This window comes from Phoca vitulina, unplaced genomic scaffold (genome assembly GCF_004348235.1).
Source record: "Phoca vitulina isolate PV1807 unplaced genomic scaffold, GSC_HSeal_1.0 scaffold26, whole genome shotgun sequence".
NCBI classification, from domain to species: domain Eukaryota; kingdom Metazoa; phylum Chordata; class Mammalia; order Carnivora; family Phocidae; genus Phoca; species Phoca vitulina.
In genome coordinates this window covers 26,287,622-26,303,940 of record NW_022589729.1, presented here as the reverse complement: position 1 = coordinate 26,303,940, position 16,319 = coordinate 26,287,622, and the positions used below count along the sequence as shown (strand labels likewise).

The 16,319-nt window shown below is 35.5% G+C and overlaps 1 protein-coding gene across 1 annotated transcript in view; it reads right to left on the bottom strand.

Annotated features, from left to right (window-relative positions):
* Window positions 1–16,319, bottom strand: part of ASPM (assembly factor for spindle microtubules) — a 63,427-nt gene that overhangs the window by 6,595 nt on the left and 40,513 nt on the right. Inside the window, exons 18-25 of the mRNA XM_032422359.1 lie at window positions 10,280–15,031; window positions 6,902–7,068; window positions 5,364–5,460; window positions 4,030–4,239; window positions 3,007–3,156; window positions 1,962–2,153; window positions 1,318–1,510; window positions 1,015–1,169 (exon numbers count right to left, since the gene is read on the bottom strand). Coding sequence (XP_032278250.1) covers window positions 1,015–1,169; window positions 1,318–1,510; window positions 1,962–2,153; window positions 3,007–3,156; window positions 4,030–4,239; window positions 5,364–5,460; window positions 6,902–7,068; window positions 10,280–15,031 — 5,916 coding nt within the window. The remainder of the gene's footprint in view (window positions 1–1,014; window positions 1,170–1,317; window positions 1,511–1,961; window positions 2,154–3,006; window positions 3,157–4,029; window positions 4,240–5,363; window positions 5,461–6,901; window positions 7,069–10,279; window positions 15,032–16,319) is intronic.

The window sequence follows — 16,319 nt, the reverse complement described above, 5'->3', positions numbered from 1 at the left end:
TTGTATCACTAGATTCATACTGAAATTTGCATGGGAACAAATAATGCTCATGATACTAAGATAAAAACAACAATAAACAATATTAACAGTTAACAATTTGGCACTTTTATGTATGAAGCACATTCTATATATTGACTCATTTCATTCTCACAATAACATTATGAGGTGGATACCATTACTATACCCATTTTACAGTTAAAGAAAGTAAAGCACAGAGAGGCTAAGTAACCTATAATAAGCTGCAGAGCTGTGATTCAAACCCAGGCAATTTGGCATCAGTCTGCGTTCTTAACCACCACTTCTCAGTAAGAAAGTATCAGGTAAAGTGTTCTAAGTTGTGACTAAGGGGTTGGGTGGGGAAGACAAATCTGTCATCTCAGTATTTTTAAATGCATGCATTACAGTTTATACAGATACCTGCTACCAGTCCAAAGCCAAAAATCTTAAATGCTAATACCTATATGGAGTCTTACATACAGGGTGACTAAGTGATAGCAGTATCTTCATCATGTTTTGCCCGACATGATTATAAGAGGTTCTACTGTTTTGATACAATGCAGTGGATAAGAACACCAGCTCTGGAGGTGGACAAAAATGGATCTGAATTCAGCTCCATCACTTATCACACTCAAGTGTTTAGGCAGGAGACTTAACTTCTATAAGGATTATTATTCCTTCTCTATAAAATCAGAATAACAACATGAACTGCCTGAGAGGATTATTGTAAGAAAAATTAAATGATGTATGAAAAACACTAGCACGTAGGAGGTACTCAATAAATGTCAGTAATCATTGTTATTAATATCATAAAGACAGAAAAAATAAAATCATAAAAAATTAGTGTTTTTATGTACAATTATGTTAACAGAGTAAACATTTTCCCCCCTAAGACTCTTGCACATAAATGAATTCTAACTGGGCGATCTAAGTTCTAGTGGTGAACAAGCATGAACTTAATTTGCTGGGTCAGATTTCTTGACCAATGAACAATTCATTATTAAAATGGAAAACTACCTTAGCGACATTAAGCAAGACTTGTACAGCATATCTGATGACTTCCATACAAGGAACGCTGCGATTACAACTTCGGATCAAAACAAATATTTTAGAAACTGCTCCACTCTGGGCCATGTTCTCACAACAAAGTGGAGACAATCTAGTAACTACCTCTGAAAGGAGGGAAAAAAAAAAAAAGAGAGATAAATTCATAGCAACAAAATGAAATTTTAGCTAATATTGTATTATAACATTCTTTGTACACTCAAAGGTAAAAATGCATTTCTAACCTTATACAAGATATTGTTAAGAAAAACTAACCTAGGTGCTTTAAAGCCTCAAGAATAGCAGAAAGGTGCTTGTAGGTCAAAAGATAATGAAGTGCAAGTGCAGTTCTTTTGTAGAGTTTGTTTTCTTCTCGAATCTCCCTGTTAACAAGTTGAAGACTTAGTCGTATAGCTTTAATTTTTGTACAATCATTTTTCTTCCTCCAAGAGTATCCTCTCCATAATGCCTTAAAGAGACAAAACACAGTAATTTTAACATTAACCTCATGATATTTTGAACTTACATCTACATCTATTTCTACAAAATAAGTATTTTCAGTAAATTTATAAGATATAATCAGACACTTTGCAAATAAAACCTCAATTCATCTTCTAATGGTTAAACCAATTTTTATAAAAAGAAATATATATAATATTCCTGTATATAACCTGAAGCATCACTCGTTGACCAAACATGTCTAAATCTATACAAAATGCTAAAATACTTTTTCACCTCAATCCTAAATGTCTCTAGGGAAATTTGAAAATAAAGGGCTTAATAATGATATAGTATTTACGAGTTATTCAACTGGCAAACCTCAGCTTTTTAAAATATGACTGTGTTTTTAAAATGTTAGATATCATGTAGGTGAATTATGAACCAAAGTCTGGAACTAACATCATAATATTTCCAGTTACCTGAATTTTACTGATTCCATTATTAAATTTTTCCTGTTTTTTACAGAGGAGAAAACGGCGTACTGCTTTCTGTATTACTGATGCAGCCTTATTTTGCTGGCTCAGACATTCTTGAATTTCATGCTGACTTCTGATGATGCTATGATACTTCTGAGCAAACCTCTTTTGCTGTAATTTTGTTCGAAACCATCTCTGTTTAAAACATACAGGAATTTTCTTTACTTCAGGTTTTTAAAACAAATAAATACATATATACACATACATACACAAATGAAATAAACAGAACATTATATTGAAATGTCTTTCAACCCTCCCCAGTGGCATTACTTCTCCACTCCACTGGGTGCAAATCCTCCAGTCCTCATTGGGTATGTGTGAATTTAACCCTGTACAACAGAGCCTTCATTTCACAACTTACTCAAATTCTAGCAAGCTGTATGTGTCATTCTGCAGTTTGTTTTCTCACTCAATATTTTACATATAAGTATATGTTAATGTATGTAAAGAGAGTTCTTATCCAAAATACATAAAGAAGGCTTACAAATCATAAGAAAAAAGAACATCCAAAAGAGGAAAGGGCAAACTATATGAAAAAAAAACACACACACATACATTAAGAAAAAGCACACAATACACAGATAATAATTTGAATAGCCAACACATGAAACATTTTTTAAAACTGCTGGCAATCAAAGGAAACCCAAAGCAAAAATGAGATGCAATTTCCCATTCATCAAAATAGCAAATATCAGAGTCTTTAACACTATGTGTTGGCAAGAATGTAGAGAAACAGGTACCCTCAGACTTTGCTATGAGTATAAATGAGTATAATTATTTCAGAAAATAATTCATAGCTTTATTCCTGTGCCTTAAAACATCAACCTATTTCTAACCCATCAAGCCATCCTAAATACATCATCCTATAATCAAAAGGCTACATATTATATGACCTTAGCATAAGGTATTTGGAAATTATTTATTAAGATAGAAAATTTGTAACAAAAATTATACCACATAGTTTTACTGCTGCAAAGGAAAAGCTAACCTGAATACAGATGACTGAATTAATTTGCTTGTTAGCATTCTTCAAAGCCATGTGAAGTTTATATGCTCTTTGAATTCTAAAAGCAGATAGGTGATAATATGCAGCCGCTGTGAAGTGAAGAAGCCTAATTCTGGTTTTCTGTTCTAAAATCTAAAAGAGAAATAAAAAATTAACCAGATATTTGACTCTTAAGACAATTGATCAATGTTTATTTTTGTATTTCCTCAATACCAAATTATGTAAATTAGCAATAAGTTAACTTTTAATTATTAAGATTATTTACATTGTAACTCAAAGTGATTATAATCCTTTACTATACAATATTTCCACATGTGTAACCCCTAACTCAAGGTATAAAAAGCAAAATTATATTTTGGGCACCTTACTAAAGAACAGTATTTAATTTAACTAGGCTACACAAGAACAGCTAATTAGAGCTTTGAATGTACTAACTATAATGAGAGAAGTATATGAATACTAAACTCAAAACAAATTACAGTACTGGAGATGGTCATAGTAAGTCAGACAAAATTGTTCGAACCGATTTCTCCAGTTATTAGGCAGTCTTGCACAAATCTAGCACAAGACTCCTGTAGCAGAGCCTCTCATCAGTGGGCCTTTAGACTTCCAATTTATATTTAATGAACACAATATAAAAGATTTCCTTTTTCATTTCAAATTTTTTTGTCTTTGCCAGTGCTTCATATATTGGATGCTAAAAACATCATGAACTCTCTCAGAGGATTCTCTCTTCACTCTTCTTTCAGTTCCTTTGTTAAGATTCATTACAAGAGAAAATTTAGTTTGCATTTTTGGTGAGCATCTATGAGAAACAGGCTCAAAGAACAAAACTCGATAGCAGACAGTGATCTTGTTACATGGCTCTGCAGAAGCTGAATAAATTCAAGTTAATGGTTATATTAGCTCTGAAATTATTCTCCAAAATCTAAAATTTCTTAACACAATTTAACATCAAATACTTTCATTTCATAGGACTGAGATATTCTACTTATAAATACTTACTCTTTTTCTTACTAACCAACCACGCACTAGTGCTTGCAGAACAACTGTAGATTTTTTTAATTCTACATATTTTATCCTTTCACACTCTCCGTCCTTCCTGGCTCGTATATATCTCTGTATGGTCAAAGCAGCAGACTTTTGCCGAAGAAAAACCTGCCTTCCTTTGTATCTTCTAAAATTCGCTTGGATCAAACAAGCAGCTCGATGTCTCTATAAGGAAAAATGTGCAAGTGGCATTAATAGAAAGGCTTAATAATTTCAACCCACTGGAGGGTTCTGAATTTCTCCATGTAAAATGAGATGGTATAATTGTGATTTTTCCTTACATTTTTAGCTTAAGAATGTCATATTTCATATACAAGAAAAGGTGATGGTGTATAATTTCTAAACCTATATAGGTCTACAAGCTAAAAATTAAATTTTTATGAAGGTGCAAGCCAAGGTCAATAGATATCTGGTGCTCTTTCCCTCTCATCTTCTTGATACCTCTCATTGTGAGGGAGAAAAGGACTAATATTACCACAGGACAAATACACTTAATAAAAATGCTAGCAATGTAAAGAACAGAATGGGCATTGTAAACAGCTATCAGGGAAGCTGTTTGTTGCTTCAAGAACCATAGAGTACATCTTAAAACTAGCACATCTTAGTTTCAATTATATAACATCTCGACAACCAAATTCTAAGACACCTGAAGAAGTATATAAATTAAAATGGGAACTAGGTTTGCTTTAAAACATAGATTCCCCTGCCAACTGGCTGAATGACCTTGGGCAAGTCACTTTATCTCTCTAGACCTCAGTTTCCTCGTTTGTAAAATAGGTATGCTAATAATAACTACTTCAGAGGGTGACTATGAGAATCCAATTAGCAAATATACACTAGTAGGTATAATAATAATGGCTATATAGTAATAGTGAATATTACATGAATGTTGAAATTTATAAGTAGAATTTTAGTTTTGATTTCTTTAATAAAAGGCTATACGTACTGCAGCTATTCTAAACTTTGATGTTAAATATTTTTAATAGATCACCAATTGTAGTTTAAAGAACATATTATTAAGTGTTTGACTTCTAGTAGACAAAATATGCTACATCTATTAGGACTTCCTCCAAATAAATTATTTACTCTAAAATTAGTTACTTCAAACTTGGATTTGAGAATATTTTATAAATATACAAACAAAACCATTCATAAAAAGTATTTTTATGAGTGAATACAATTTTTAATTAACTGCAATGATGTGTTTAAAATGTATAGTTAACAAAAAACAATTTTTGTTTCCTAAAATAGTTCTTTGCAAAGGAGCTATTTTTTCTTTCTGCACCTACTTTCATCATTAAGAAGTATTCACGAGCTATTCTTCCAGCAAGTGTAGCTCTCCATTTTCTCTGAATGATAATTGCTGATGCTCTCACATTCAGAAACCTAAAAAGTAGTTATTGGAAAGCAATTACAAATGTCTTTAATCTACTCAATAAATATGTATTGTACACCTCACCCCCCCACGCCCCCACTAAATACTAGAGAAAGAAAATATAAGAAAGATGAGAATAAAAGAAAGTGGAAAAGTATAATTTATATTTAAATTGTAGCCATTAGAATTCTATACATACACATACACACACCCTGAACTGACACAATGAAAAAGAAGTTTTGCAATTAGCAATATTGGCAATATTCCAGGGGTAAGAAATATGAATTTCTAGAATGAGAAAGAATTCTGAACAGGATCAAAAGAAAGTACAATTATGTAGACCTAGACAAAGCCTAGATAAAGGGGGTGTGGGTAGAAATAATGGCAGAGTATAAAATCTGAGTCCATATTGCAATTGAGTCATTGAGCAGACGGGAGGGGGTCACAAAGAGAACTTGGGAGATTAGAAGAGCATCAGGCAAATGAGAAATGGACACTTGTTTGAAAGGAAAGCTAGGCATCATGTAAATATTTAAAAAGAAATATTCTGTAAGTAGAACTGGAGAAAAACTTAGAAAGTGAGAGCCAGAGATTAAACTTTAGGTGTCAACATGGTGTAATACATAAAAATTGAGAATGGATTTAACTTACATGTTGCCACATTTCTTAGAAAACAAAGCTGAGCATTAATAAGAAAAATTCAGCATTTTGGAACAGGAAACTTAGATACTGGTCCTTAACAGCTGATAGCAGCAACTATATCTTTATATGGTAAGCCCTGAGCTTCTACCCATGGAATCTATCAAGAAACTCTTCTAACACTAGTGTGTTCTCCTAACACAATCTTTAAAACCACCACTGATACAATAATTCATCAATTCTGGTAACTGAAGAAAAATTCTTACACTATGAAATAAAAAATAATATCGATAATCTGGTAAGAGCTTTAAAAAAGGTGTTTCAAAGAAATGAACAAGGAATAGGAAAATACAATGAACATAAATAAGTTGGTAATTAGGTCTTCATCATTAAGGTAAAAGAGTGTGGGGGCTAAGTTAAAAAAAAAAGAAAAGAAAAATGAGTGAGAAAACAAATTTTACCAGTAGCTAAACTGACAAACAAAATGGACTAATGCACTAATAAGGAAACCAATATTTTCCTGGGTTATTTTATTCACCTCCCCTTACCCTCATCCCCATATGAAACCAAATCAACTTTAAGTAAGTACTTTTTACTGAATTATATCAAGGCTCTATCTCAAAAAATAAGACAGTCTTAGAGATATACTTTGTTTCATTAATGGCGATAACACCAACAAAACAAACCATACAAGTTAGGCATAGCAAATATTTAAAAGAAAAATCAATAAGCACTATTACTTTATATAAAGACTTGGCTACCACACACACACATACTCCCCCCTGCCCCCCGCCAACAGCTATCACATATTACCGTGTTCTCTCCTGTTTGGTATAGAAGCAACCTTGAATGATTTTAACAGCTTTTAGTACAGCTAGATATTCTTTACGTGCTTTCCAATACCTATACCAGGCTTGAATCTTGCAGGCAGCTTTCACTTTATGTAAATATTTTCTGGTTTTATAGCTCTTCCACACAGCCTATGAAACACATAAATATAACAAATATGCAATGAGATATATTTTCTTGTAAATTGAAAAAAAAAATCAGTATTAAAGACAGCTAGTGTAAGATTGGTTAAGTAGAAAAAAATCAATTGCAGAAATATAGTCATATAATGACTCTTCTTTCGATTAGGCTCATTCATTCCTGATACCTATGAGCCTTCTGAAAACAGATGGGCTCACCATAGTGAACACCTACTATGTACTTTATCACACATAACCTGTGGCTGCCTGAGAGCTAAGACTAATATAACCCTAACAAATATTTCTAAATTGTAATATATGTACAATGTCTGAAAAGCCAGATATGTGCATTGTCCTCACTATCTCAATCCATTTGGAAGAACAGAAGGAAAAGGAACACACTGACTACTCTACTTCCTGGGAAGGAAAGGAATCCTTCCCACCTCCCACTTTGCCTCCCTCACATATATCCTGGGTTTTGTGTCCAGGCTGCAGCAAATTCCTGAGAGCAACTCTCTATCAGAGGACTATCAGCTTTTCCAATTTCTGTGACCTTGAGGCTGACTAAATGTTTAAGTGACAGTACAACTTATTAAGCCCTTAGCATTGTACTAAGCGTTGCAGGTCCTTACAACACCATAGGTAGATAATATCATTATCTAATTTAGTGATGAGTAAATCAAGAGAAATTTAGTAACTTATTGATGCACAGGTAAAAGGGGAAAAGGTATCTTATTTTTTCTCTACAAATATTTCATGAAATGATTAAGATCTCTGTTTTACAAAACAGAAACTGATGTTGAGGAAGAAGAGACCTGTTATACCACATGGCCAGAAGGCAAGAGAGTCAAGATCCGAACCCGGGTCTGTTTGACCCCAAAATACCTAAAACAAATACTGCAGCCATGCCTTACATGGGGATCAGGATCCAAAGTCAGCTGACAGGCAAGAATTATATGAATGTCAAAATTACTCTTGTGATGTCCTTAACTTACTCGAAGTATATTATGTGTGGTTTTTATGTAAACTAATCTGAATATCAACATACTGGTATTCACACCGGGAGCCAGGCATCAGTATTTCTAAAAATTCCAAGTGATTCCAATGTGCACTAAAGTTTGAGACCACTGATTATATGTTAAAAACAAGATGTGTAAAATATAATTTTTAAATTTAATTATATACGAGAAAAATAGCCAAAATTTCCTAAGATTGTTATTTTGGCTTTTCTATCATTTCAGTTGAATATAACCCTAACTAATATATCCAATTAACATACTTCAAACATTAACTTCTTGGCAGCATTTGGAATTTGAGCATTCTTTTCTTCCTCCCTCAATCCTTGGTTTCTTGATACCATAAATCTTTCAGTTTTGCTTGTTCTCTCTTACTACCATGTTTTGGCTTCTCCTCTCAGTATTCTCAAATGTAGACGTTCTTCAGGGTTGAGTTCCAGGCAGGCTCTCTTCTTTTACTCATTTTCTACATTATTCCTGGCTAATCCCATCACCCTCACGTCTTTAATTATCACATGTATGCCAATAATGTAGAAGTCAAATTTTGAAATCTGTATTACTCTCCAAACTCCAGACAAACACAGCCAACTGCCTTGCTAGACATCTCAACTGAGACATCTGTTAGGTACTTCAACCTCATCATGTACCCCAGACTGAACTCATCATCAATCTTCCAATCTGCTCCTCTCCTCACTCCCTATGTCAGAGAACAGTAACATCTGCTGAGTTACTTAAGCCATACACATGGCTTGGATGCTTGTTCATGCTCTATATAATGCAAATACTACCCCTTCCACTCAAACTAATCCTCACAATCCCATTGTCACTACACCTTACTAAACTATCTTTCACCTGACCTAATGCCAATAGCCTCCTGGCTGGTCTCCGCTCCCCTTCCAGTCCCTCTTCCACATTCCTGCCAGAGTCATTTTTTAAAAATAAAAATATGATTCTGGTTTTCTCCTTTTTAAATTCTTCTAGAACTTCTTTTAATCCAGTAGAAGAGACTAAACTTGTGTCTATGTCTTACAAAGCTATGCACGATCTCAGTCCCAGTACTGCCAGCCTAGTCTCCTGTCATTCTCTATACTCTACCACACATACTCGCTCTCTCATTTCTGAACTCTGTGTTATTGCTTACAGCTGCATACATGGGATACATTTTATTGGGCTATTTTTAATTCATCCTTTGGCTTAACATCTCAACTTAAATGCCACTTGTCCTGGGAAGCCTTTTCTGAGCACTGGGACTAACTTAGGTTTCCCTTCTTTATGTTCCCAGCAACATAAACCTCTCATTTTGTTTTATAATTAAGCTTCCTTGCTCAATTAAGTGCTTTAAGGACAGCAACTAAGTATATCTGTTTATGCCAATCAACCATGATAGCATTTGAGCACATTGCCAGCACTGGACATTTATTTGCTGAACGAAAACAGTATATCTAAGTTCAACAGCAAACCAACAAGATACCAACATATCACACCAAGGTTCAAAGCCCAGGTATGAACAGGTAGAAAATAAATTGCTTAAGTACCTAGATTCAATTCCTGGATCTGCCTCTCCCTGTGTGACATTAGCAACTTATTTAACCTTTCTCAGTTCCTTCATATTTCAAGAGAGAGAATACTCTACACTTCTCACTCACTGATATATGTATGTGTGTAAGAAATGCAGATATATTTTTGTTATATAGAATATATATATTTTATGTATAACAATAATAATATAGTGAAAAAATTATATAAAATTGCTTTGGAAACCGAAAGTCTAAATGCTCTGAATAAAGTACACATGTCTATCTAGCTTAAGTGGTCTTATTAACAGATTGGTAGGGAATAAAGTTATACCATTTGGCCTAAATTTTGCCAAATCTCACTTTACCTTAGCGTATATTTCTCACTTAAAAAATTTTTTTACTCTGTAGAGAACTCCCATTTATCAAACTATATCCTCAAAATTAACACCTATTGAAATGCATCAAGCATAGAGTGATCATGTTCAGAAGAATTCCAGTTCTGTGTTGTATTAGCTGAATTATTATTAGTGCCCTTTTCCCATTCTCAAAAATGTTCCGTTTTGGAAGATAAATGAAATGGTCACATAAACGAAGTATTATTCTTTATGACCTGCTTAAGTTAATTTTACAAATTCTAACAAGTATTGGTTAAAGAAAGAATTCAAGCTTTACATTTAAATATACAAGTACCTGGATTTTTATGGTGCTCTCTTTAATTTTCTGAAACTTCCGTTTCTGTATAAATCCTCTTGTTCTAGCTTGAATAATGATAACGCTGCTCCTAATTTGTAAATACACTTGTCTTTGATGTTGTGCAGACAAAAAGGCTCTGTGGTGATTTTGTAAAACCACTGCTGCCTTCCTATACAATAAAAACTGCCTTCTTGTTTGCCATGTCCTGAAATACTGCTGGAGGGTCACAGCCGCTCTTTTCTGCTGAACAAATCTTCTCCGATACACCGCCATCTGAAGGAAGGACTGAATTCGCAGGGCAGCACACATCTGCGTTTCCAATTTTCTTGTGACCATTTCACAAAAAGCTTTTTGAGTTGTTACTGCAGCCCCTCTTTGAGGATGCTCTGCCTCCTGGGAACAAGCCACTAGAGAAGCTCTATGCCACTTCTGAATCCTCAGTGCCGAGCTGTGAACAGCTCCATGCGGAGTTTCCATTCTGTGAGGGCAGAATGCAGATTGCTGGGCAATGGCTGCCACGTTTGCCTCCAATAGGTTTCTCAGTGTCTGTCTAACTTTCATGCCTCTAAAAGCAGCCTGAATAATTAGTACAGATTTCTGAACTGCTAAAAGTCTTTTTCTTTCCATTTTTACTCTGACATATGACCTATAATAATTCTGTATAACAACAACGGCAGTTTTCTTTGCTTGATAATCGAGTTTGGCCCTGTGCATTCGGTAGACTGACTGAATTAGTGTGGCAGCCAGGTGCATATGCTGGATATCCTTTCGCACCTCAAAACCTCTGTATGGAGACTGTAGACAAATGACTGCTTGGGTGCGCGCTGCAGTTAGCGCTCTGTATCGTCTTTGAACAAAAACTACTTTTGCTCTCAAGTGGAGATAACGCTTCCTTATTTTGGAGGCTTTAAAATGCTTCTGAATAATAGTGGCAGCCTGATGCTGTTCCTGAATCTGTCTCCTCATGATCAAGTCCGGGAAATCTGCCTGAATACAGGTTGCTGCTTTCCTGATGGTATCGTGTTGAAGAGCTTTCTTTTTATTTGCTCTGTATCTTTCTTGTATTACTTTTGTAGCCCACTGAATCTTTTGGTAAAATAGATACTGTCTATACATTCTATATGTGCTTTGTATTATGATAGCAGCTCTGTGTTTTTCCCTTAAAAGTTGTCTTGCCTTCATTCCCTTATATGCGGCCTGAATGACCAAAGCAGAATGTCTTTGTCGGACATAATCTTCTCTTTGCAATCTCGCAGCCCTGTGTGTTCGGTAATGTTGCTGAATTAGAACTGAGGCATGTTTCCAAGTCTGAAATGTAACATATGTTCTGTGCATTCTGTAAGTGGCCTGGATGAGAACTGCAGCCCGGTGCATCTCCTGTAACTTCTTCTTTGCCACCAGCCTTCGGTAAGATGACTGGATTGTAATGACTGCCTTTTGTAATTTCAAGAATTGGTGCAAGTGATGCTTGGCACAAATGGTGGCCCGATATTTCCTCTGAACAAAAATAGCAGCTTTTTTGAGGGAAATGAATCTTTTCCTCATCACTAAAGATCTAAACCTGCTTTGAATAAGGGTTGCAGAGGAATGCATATTTTTCAAATGTCCTCTAGCTTTCATCCCCCTAAAAGCAGCCTGAAGGATCAGAGCAGAATGTCTCTCTCGGAGAGAACGTTGTCTCTGTAGCTTTGCAGCCCTGTTTGCTCGGTATTGCTGCTGGATTATGGCTGAGGCACGTTTCAAGGCCTGGTACCTCACATATGCTCTGTGCATTCTGAAAGCTGCCTGGATGACAGTAGCAGCCCTGTGCATCTCTTGCATCTTTTTCCTTACCATCCATCCTCTGTATGATGACTGGATTTTAATGATTGCCTTTTGTAACCGCAGGAATTGTTGGAAGTAATGCTTTGCACAAACAGTTGCACGATATTTTCTCTGCACCCAAAGAACAGTTTTCCTGAGAGACAGGAATCTTCTTCTCACCCTGAGAGTTCTAAATCTCCTCTGAATAAGAGTTGCAGCTAAATGCATAATTTTTAAATGTTGTCTAGCTTTCATCCCCCTAAAACCAGCCTGAATGCGTATGACAGAATGCCTTAATTTGTTATACTTTTGAAATTGTACCTTTCTTTCCTTCACTGCCCGGTACCTTTGTTGTACTGTTTTTGTTACCTTCTTTAACTTACTAAAATAGGTTTGCTCTCTGTGTCTTCTATAATATGACTGAATGAGTGTGGCTGCACTTTGCATCTTTCTGAGAGTCTGTCTAACTCTTATTCCTCTAAAACTTGCCTGAAGAACAGTGATAGCTTTCAAAATTGTCAAGTACTTTGCACGCTGAATTTTACCTTGACAATATGCTCTGTATCTTACCTGAATTATGACAGCTGCTGTTCTCATTTTATGGTATCTCATTTTTGCTTGATGCATTTTAAACATGGCTTGAATAACAGTGGCTGCCACATGCATGTGTTGGATTTGTCTTCTTACTCTAATACCTCTATAAATGGCTTGAATTTTAACTGCTGTCTTCCTGAAATTAAGATATTCCTTACGTTGATGGCTTGCAATTTTAATACCTCGATACCATCTCTGAATTATAACAGCTGAAGCTCTGCAGGTTGCATAGTATTTTTTGGTTTTGTAAGCTCTATATGTGGACTGTATGGTGACTGCTGCTTTGTTGCACTCCTTTATTTTTTGTCTTACTCTCATACTTCGGTAAGCTGACTGTAGAATGACTGCAGCTGCTCTGGTTTTCAAATACAACTGACGCTGTTTCCTTCCAACACTATAAGCCCTATAATACATTTGAATCAGACAAGCAGCTTTTTTCATGATTTCCCACATCTTCTGTTGCACATACATTCTACAGTATGACTGTATGATGACAGCACATGCGTGTTGCTTTTGGATCCTCCTTCTCACTGTTTTTCCCTTCCATGCAGATTGAAGTGTCAGTGCTGCCTTACGGAGTTCGATGTACTCCCTGCGTTGTTTCTTTCCTGCAGTCCATGCTCTCAGATGTCGCTGGATGACTAATGCGGCTGTTTTTAACAATCTAAACTGTTTCCGGGCTTTGGCCATTCTAAAAGCAGACTGAATCCTCACTGCAGCTTGACGTTCCCTTTTGATCTGCTTTCGAACTTTCCAGCCACGATAAGCAGATTGGAGAGAAATCACAGCTGCCTTGGTCTTTAAAAATTGCGTTCTAACACCACCAACAGTCCTGTGTGTCCTGTACCATGTCTGAATCTTGATAGTGGACTGAAGCACATACTGATATTTCTTCCTTCTACTATAGCCTCTAAAAGCAGTTTGAATTTTAAGAGCAGCTATAGATTGTTGTTTGATTAGCTGGCGTACTTTATAACCTCTGTAAGCTGCCTGCAAACAAGTAACAGCTCTTTTGACTTGCAAGAAGTTCTTCCTCTGACTGATCTGTGCTTTGTGCGCATGATAGTAGTTCTGAATGATGACAGTTGCTTTATAAATTTCCAGGTAGTGCTGCCGTGTCTTTCTCATTCTGAAGTAAGACTGTAGTGAGATAGCAGCTTGTCTTTGCACCCGCATCTGCTTCCGAACCAGGTGACCTCTAACGGAAGCTTGCAGTTTGATACAGCATTCCCGCACCTGCGTGTATTCCTGTCTCTCTAGTGCGGCCATTTTTGTGGACCGGTACTGTCGCTGCATACGTAGCGTCGCCGCTCTCAAATGTAAATATTGTTTACGAGTTTGTTTCATCTTGACAATTGACTGTAACTTCACTGTAGCACTTTTTAGTCTCAGAAATTTTTTTCTGGAAATATAAGCTCTGTAACATGATTGAATTTTTATAATGGATGTGAGGATGTGAATAAACCTTTTCCTGGCCTTCATCCCTCTATATGCAGACTGTAGAACAATGACAGCAGAACGTGTTTTCTGGTAAGATGCTAGAACTTTCTTTGCTAAAACATAAGCTCGAAAATGAATCTGAATTACAAGGGCAGCTTTCTTTACCTTCGTATATTTCTGTAATTGTTGCTGTTTTCTTACTTGCGCCTGCAATTTGGTAGTAATTTTCTTAAGGTTTAGAAATCGAAATCTGTCTTGCCTCATCCTCCAGTAGGACTGAAAAACACAAGCAGCTCTGGTTTGTCTATGTAGATTGCGAGCTCTCATCCTCCTGAAAGCGGCCTGCAGTCGGATGGCCGCAGCCCGTTTCTGCAAATAGCTGGTGCGCTCAGTTTTTCCTTTCAGATAGGCTTTGTAGTACTTTTGAATGGTCAGTAGAGCCTCTTTTTTTCTTTTATATAACTTTTGGGCTTGAAGACACCGGAATCTTGTCTGAATGATAATAACACAAGATCTAATGTGAATATATTTCCGTAATTCTTGGTGCATTCTATACCATGATTGTATGACAAGAGCAGATTTTTCTTCTTTAGCTCGTTTCCTGCCATGCCATTCTCTAAAAGCTCTCTGCAATATTATTGTAGCTTTTATTTGTAATTGCATTTTATGTTGCTTCCATCTTCTGAACATAGATTGGATTATGAGACATGATGACTTTAGCATCTTATACCTCTCTTGATCATGTTTTCTTCTTAAATAAGCACACCAATGTCTCTGAATTGTAACTGCAGCCCAAAGATGTCGTTTGTAAGAAGTAATAGCAATTATCATTCTTATCCTAGACTGCAGGATGATTGAGTAATATTTCAATTTCAGAAACTGTTTTCTAGTGGAATATCTTCTCCAGTACCTCTGAAAAAGGTAAGAAAGAAGACAAAGTAAAACACATAACTTTCTATACTCAACACCTCTGCAAGTATTAATTTTTCTAACCTTTTGCTTAAAAATAAACATGTTAAATTAAAAAACAGTATTATTTTTGGAAAATACTTGTCTCTTTTGTTTGTAGTTTAGTTTCTATATTGATATAGCTATAGCCAATTCAGAAATCCTTGTCTCAATCCTAGTGGTATTTATATTTGTATTTGCATTTGTATTTCTAGAGACAAAAGAAATACAAAGCAAGTTTATATTCTAATAGAATAACATATAAGAAAATAGTCAAAATAAATCTATAGTAATATTCTGCTATCTATTGATTCTAAGTAATTTCCTATGAATGTATCTTTGGATTTTGTATTTTCCCCTTAATATCAAGGCTGCTAAACTATCTTGTAATGATTGGAGTGTTATGTGAGGGATCCTACACAGGTCCAATAATATAAACAGAGGAATCTGAGAAACAAGTGAGCTAGATCATTCTTAGTCATATTTTTCATTAAGAATTAAATTACTACTTCTTCATAAGTTTAGGAATTATAGACACATAGTCAAAAAGTAGAATTCTGAAAAGATATGAGAAGTGATAAACCATTTATCTCTTGAATAGCCAAGGTTGTTTTCTTCCCATACCACCCACATTCCCTAACTCCTTCGTTAGGGCAAGAGTGGGGGGAGAATTCCCTACTGCAGCTTACTTTCTCTTATATAAGTGAAACAGTATAGGGGCTAGGTACTTCCGTCTCCTGGAGCCCTATACCCATTGTTATGCGCCTGTGCCTGGTCCAAGCACACCTATCCACAGAAGAGGAGAGTCAGGAACCCTCTAAGTCTTTCCCAACAGATATTGCCTTATTCCTTTACTATGTGTGGATTGTGATTTTGTTCCTACTCTTCAGCCTGGTAAGAAATAATGAGTATATACCACATTACTATGAAGAGATGCCCAAGTAATTAAAACATTTATCCAACTATATTTAAGCATATTAATGCAAAATGGTGTTGAAAACTGTAAGCTTGATGCAAATGTGAAGTATTTTATTATGCTGCCTCAAAAAAGTAGGGAAAAGTAAAGCAGATACTATTCAGAGTTGCAGTGGCCATTCTTTTTCTTTTCTTCCCTCTAGATGTTTGTTTGTGAAACCTTCAAACTCAAAAATCAAAGTTTCAGTGTGGATAGTTTATTCTACACTCTGATAATCGTTTGTTCTGAATACTGTTACCAGTGTCTGTTACTGAAGCGTCAGTCAGTGTTGATATG